A 6,000-nucleotide genomic window follows, 5' to 3' on the forward strand; every position below is an offset into this window, starting at 1 on the left:
CTTGGCCTTTGGAACCAGAGTTGTATCTGAATCCCAGCTGCCCAGTTATGTGTGACCCTGGGCAAGTTAGTTCTCTTGCCTCCTCCCCTTGGACACAGAGAAAATAATACTACCTGAGAACTGATGGGGATGAGAGAGAGTTTAAGTGCCTACCCCAGTGCCTGACACAAAGCAGATCTAAATGGTAGCTGGCATCATGATTAAATGGCATTCATTTCATAAAGGAAGAAATAAGACTTGAGAGGGCAAATAACCTGTCCAAGGTCACACAGCTGGATATTCAAAGGACAAGAAGCGGAGCAGATGGTTCTTGGCCCTATCATGTATTGCTTCATGCAGGACAGTTCCTGTTCTGTTTATGATCCAACAGCTGCTACCAGCTGTGGAGGTCAGGACTCAGGAGTGTGTTGAAAGGCTGACTTGGCACCTTTGGCCTTTCCTGACCTGGTGTGGGGCATGTCCATCTCAGGGAACTTTAGCCTGAGTGAGAGTAGACTCCTGGCATCTACTTGCAGGTCCCTGCACAGAGTTAAACCCTAAACATTTTGGGACACTGTTATATCAATGGTGGCAGACCTATGGCACGCGTGCCACAGCTGGCTGTTTGTTATCATTGAAAGCTCTAACAGGTTCGCCATCCCTGTTTTAGGCGTTCCTAGTCAACCTGGCATAGAGCAAAGAGACGTAGAAAAGCAGACGCCAGTCAGCCTTGGACTGCTGAGTATTTTCATTACTAGAAACCCATCTCCCTTTGATTTCTCTGGAATTTTAGCATTGGCTGGGGAACAGCTAACCCTCTAGAAGATGCCTTGTTAAAAATCGCTTTTCCTAACCAAACAAAAAGAGAAAGAGCAGGCCAAAAAATAAATAAATAAAATTTTTTTTAAAGCTTTTTCCACTACTAGTAATAATGTACAGCTGTGGTGCTTAATTGAGGTGGGGGCTGCCCAAAGGGCCACTCTGATTTTGGAAGGCAGAGTGCAAGGGACTGGGTTCCCCCTGCCCCAACGTCACAGCTTAAAGGAAAAGAAAACCGAAACGGAAAGGAAAGCAGCCATGACAGTTTAACCCCGTTTTGTTGTTTTTGTTGTTAGGAGGTTCCCGCGCGCAGGTAGAGAGGAAAGGGGCGGTCGTATTTTGGTGTGCTTTTCAGTTTTTATGCCGAAATGATCAGAAAAGGGCAAGCCCCGGGCTGTCGGTAGAAAGATTTGTCTCCATGTCCGAGGTGCCTAGCCACCGCCGACGTTCTAAACCTTCGTTTTCTTTCTTGCTTTCCGCAAACAGCGCCGGCGGCGATCACAACATCAGCTCCGTGACCACTCTGGCCAGTGAGTATGCGCAGGGGCTGGCTGCAGGGGACAGCTGCGTGCAGTAGGAGGCGCTGCTTCCCCGAGGCTGCCTCCCGGGCTCTGCTCTCTGAGCCGAATTAAAGCCTTAGATTTGGAGTGGTGGGGGTGGGGGTGGGGTGGTTAAGGGGCGGGGGGTGTATTGTTGTTTTTAAGAGAAATTGCCCTTGTCCAACGAAGGAAGAAAGAGGGAAAGAGCGCAGACAAAATCTTAGTGCAAGTCACTAAAAAGACGATTCATGACACCACCCCCCCACGCCTCCCAAAAGGGTTTCTGCCTGTCATTCTGCGCAGCGCACACACAGCGGAGGGGCTGTACGCAGAAGCAATGAGCTGCTTCGGCGTCACAGTTGCAAGACGTGAAGTTACCTTGTGCAGGTTTTTCGAACGTAGCCGTGGCTGGGGCTCCACGTCATTTTCCTTAATCACACCAGCGACAGCCTCTTGGGATCTTGAAAAACCTGTCTATATTCTCTGGAGGGTCTGGTCTTATTAAACTTCCCCCCCCCCCCATTACTGGGGAAAAACCCTAAGCACACTGAGCTGCATCTCTCACTCTTTGTATTTTATTTTATTGAGACAGGGCCTTGCTACATTGCTCAGGCTGGCCTTCCTCGTGAGGCCTCTCAGGTGGGATTTCAGGTGTGCCTGCGGTCCCCTTGGCTTCACCTTTTTATCCCCTTCAGTACACGTGCATCACAGTGCTTCTTCTTAACACACAACTGCACTAGAGGCTAACATTGAATTCTTTCCCCCTTAAAATCTTCTGACCAATAATTTTGCCTGAGAGGCATTTAACTGGTCTCATTCTCATTAACTTTTCTGGTATCTACCTTTCCTTTTGCCATATATCTTTAGGTGCTAAGAAATTATTTGAATTTTAAGTCACAAAGACTTAGATGATAGGGAAGCTTAATCTCCACACGAGCAGAGCTGATTCATCTTCACATTTGCTATCTGTTTTGGTTATCTGCAAATTGTGTGGTACTTAAACCGGTACAGTTCTATGCCACAAGTACTCCCTGTCCTTTTTATTTCTAGTTCTACACACAAGAGCTATAAATAAGCTCCTCTATTGCTGAGAAATAGCTTGGGATGCTTTTATGTGTGTGACGAATTTGGCTTAGAGATGGCCTAGCATGTGGGCTTTCTCATGCCCAGGCCATTACTGTAGACAAGATATTTGGAAATCATCTGGCTCAAGATCTCCCACCATAGTGATTTATAAACCGTTAAGACAGTGCCACCCCTCCGGTGGAGTCCCCTGACACACTTAGCCCTAGAGAATGGTGCTATTCAGACTCTTTGCTAGACTCATTTGATTCTATGGGCCAAATAACCCAGGGGAAGATAACTACATGAAAATGTGTTTGAAATTTATGAAGATGTAAAGGCCAGAATAAAATCTTTGCCCCACAACCTGTTCAATTTAATCCAGGGCTGGCTGCTTGGAAAATAAAACAGTGCTCTGATGGCATCACTTAAATCTCTTTGGGGCATGGCTCACTAAACATAGACACAAGAAGAGATAATTATAGCCACGTATAAAGCTTAGGGAAAATAAATAAGAGGACTGTGAACACTGTCTTCTGAAAAGGAGCTTCAAGAACTGGATGCCATCAGGTAAGGGAAGGGGATGGAATGTTCTTGGCAGAAATCACTGAATGTATCTGCAAGTTATTGCCTGATCCAGTGTAGAATTCATTTCTGTGACTTTCCTGCCAAACAGCTGGATAGCCTGTGCTCAATCCCTGCAGTAATGGGGAATCTACCGTTCCATTTTCAGTTAGCTCTGACTCCGTAGTTCTTTTATCTTTTGAATAAATATCAGACAGTTTTAATCCATTCGTGCAGTGTCCTCAAAGACACAGAAATAAGTCCAGCCCACCTGTATCAAGCAGACCCTACAGTAGTTCTTGGCTCTATAAAGCACCCAGCTTGATGGGGTGAGGTCTTAAAGTCCTGGCTGCTGACTTCATGCCAGTCCCTTGCCCACCCTCGTAGATTATGGGATGCAAGAAAGTGCCCTGTGTTGGAGCCAGGACATCAGAGTTCTAACCGAGGGTTCCATTCTCAGTGACTATATGATATTGAGCAGTTTTTCTATCCTGTCTAAACTTCACTTAATACCTAGTATTCTAATTATTCCTAATTCAGCTTATAAATATTTATTGAGAGTGTGTGAGGCCCTTGAGTTTATACAGATCCTGCTCTGAGGAGTTCTTAACCAAGTTGCAGAGATGGAGAAATGAAAAGTCAGATGTACATCCAGTGTAGGAAAGGCCAATAAATGAAATAACTTAGATGAGATGGGCAAATGGATCCTAAAAAAGTGTGAACTACTGAAATGAAATCAGTAAGAAATAGCTGGGAATGATGGCACATTCCTGCAATCCCAGCTACTTGGGAGGTTGAGGCAGGAGGATCCCAAATTCAAGTCTAGTGTGAAACTTAGCAAGATCCTGTGTCAAAATTTAAGAATAAAAAGGGCTGGAGAGGTAGCTCAATGCTGCCCTGGGTTCAATCCCCCATAACATGGGGAGGGGATTTAGAATAGGTATATACAATGACAAAGAGATTAAATTAGTAATTTTAGAACTTTCCAGCCGCCCCCAGCCAAAGTTTTCTAGTTTCACTGGTGAACTCTACCAAACATTAGTAACAGTTACCAGTTCTGGACAAATTCTTTCCCAATATAGGAGGGAATATTTTCCAACTTATTCTAGTGAGTTGTACTCTGATACCGAAAAATCCCCTACAGATTAATCTCTTATGGATATAGACACAGAAATCCTCAAAAAATACTATCAAACTAAATCCAGCGATATATAAAAATATTGTATCCCATGACAAGTCCTAAGTGGAACTTAGGCCAGGAATACACAGTTTCAAAATATGAAAGTGAACTAATGTTATACACTATATTCATAGAATAAAGGACAAAAACCACACGATCATTTCAATGGACCAGAAAAGTCAGTTAATAAAATGTAATACTGCTTCAGGATGAAAGCATGCAACAAAGTAGGAATAGAAAAAAAAAAGTCCTCAATCTGGTAAAAGGCATTAGCTAAAAGCCCGCAGCTAACAGATTTCCTGTGGAAGGTGGCTGGCTGCCCCTTCCTCTGAGCCTGGGAAAAAGACAAAGATGTCTGCTCTTCTCACAGCTATTCAGCAGGATTCTGGAGGGTCTAGTAATGGCAGTTAGGCAAGAAAATTGAAAGAAAAGGCAATAAAGGAATAAAGCTACCTCTACCTGAAGATGACATCATTAAAATATATATATATATATATATATTCTTAAGGAATCTAACAATTATTAGACCTAATAAGTGCATTCAAGAAACTTACAGGATTCATAATCAATATACAAAAATCAGTTGTATTAACAATTAATGACCTGAAAATGAACTTAAGAAAACAATTCTATTTATAATAGCATCAAAATAATAAAAATGCTTAGGAATAAATTTAACAAAAGAAATACATCACTTAAATTCTTAAGTTCCCAAAATATTGCTGATAGAAATTAAAGACCTATGCTGGACATGGTGGCCTATGCCTGTAATCCCAGCACTTGGGAGACTAAGGCAGGAGGGTCGCCGTGAGTTCAAGCCTGGGCTACGTAGCAAGGCCCTGTCTCAAAAAACTAAAAGAAAAAAGAAAAAAAGACCCAGAAATAGAAAGACTTCCCATGAAGATTTAACTTTTATAAGATTATGGTATTTCCCAAATTAGTATACACCTTCATTATATCTAGTTTCTCAGAAGAAATTGATAAACTAATCCTAAAACTTAGGAGAAAGTTCTAGAGATGCAGAATAGCCAAAGCAATCTTAAGAAAAACAAATTCAGAAGATCTGTACTCATGCTTCCCAATTTTAAAACTTACTGTAAGGCTACATTAATCAAGATAATGTATTCCTGGCATAAGGATAGACATATAGGTCAATCAAATAGAACTGAGAGTCAGACATGACCCTTTATAGTTATGGTTGACTCACTTTCAACAAGAAGGCCCAAACCATCCAATGGAGGAAATAGTCACCTTTTGAATAAATAAATGGTGCTGGGACAACTAGACAGTCACATGCAAAAACATAAAGTTGTATTCCTGCCTCACCCCACAGGCAAAAATTAATTGAAAATGGATTAGAAAAAAAAAAAAGAAAATGGATTAGAGACCTAAGTGTAAGAGCTAATACTAACTCTTAGAAGAAAACACAGGAGCAAATCTTCATGACCTTGGTTACACAAAGTCTTCTGAGATATGCTACCAAAACCACAAAAGAGGAAAGAATATATGTGGTGCTTTAAAAGATATCACCAGGAAAGTAATGGCAGCCCAATGAGTGAGAGAAAATATAGTCAATCATACATCTAATAAGAAAGCTGTATTGGGACTGGGGATATAGCTCAGTGGCATAAGCACCTGCCTGGCAGGTACAAGGTCATGAGTTCGATCCCTGGTACCGCAAAAAAAAAAAAAAACCAAAAAAACCAAAAATGTGCATTGTATTTGCATTGATGATGTTTGTCTGTTTATGTCCAGTAGTTTTCTTTTATAAAATTTGGTGTTATAACTTCCTTCTGAATTGCTGATTTACATGCAAGTAGTGACCGTCTTTGTTTCTTCTGATCAGTTTTATCTTGA

The 6,000-nt window shown here is 41.8% G+C and overlaps 1 protein-coding gene across 10 annotated transcripts in view; it reads left to right on the forward strand.

The window, feature by feature from the left end:
- Plb1 (phospholipase B1) overlaps positions 1-6,000 on the forward strand; it is a 140,618-nt gene that overhangs the window by 71,665 nt on the left and 62,953 nt on the right. For 9 of the 10 annotated variants that reach the window (XM_013522646.1, XM_005400530.2, XM_013522647.1 and 6 more), the window contains one exon: positions 1,285-1,328. In XM_013522646.1, coding sequence (XP_013378100.1) covers positions 1,285-1,328 — 44 coding nt within the window. Of the gene's footprint in view, positions 1-1,029; positions 1,112-1,284; positions 1,329-6,000 lie in introns of those variants that run through there. The other variant, XM_013522652.1, reaches the window with a different exon arrangement.

This window comes from Chinchilla lanigera, unplaced genomic scaffold (genome assembly GCF_000276665.1).
Source record: "Chinchilla lanigera isolate Chin_1 unplaced genomic scaffold, ChiLan1.0 scaffold00068, whole genome shotgun sequence".
Classification (NCBI taxonomy): domain Eukaryota; kingdom Metazoa; phylum Chordata; class Mammalia; order Rodentia; family Chinchillidae; genus Chinchilla; species Chinchilla lanigera.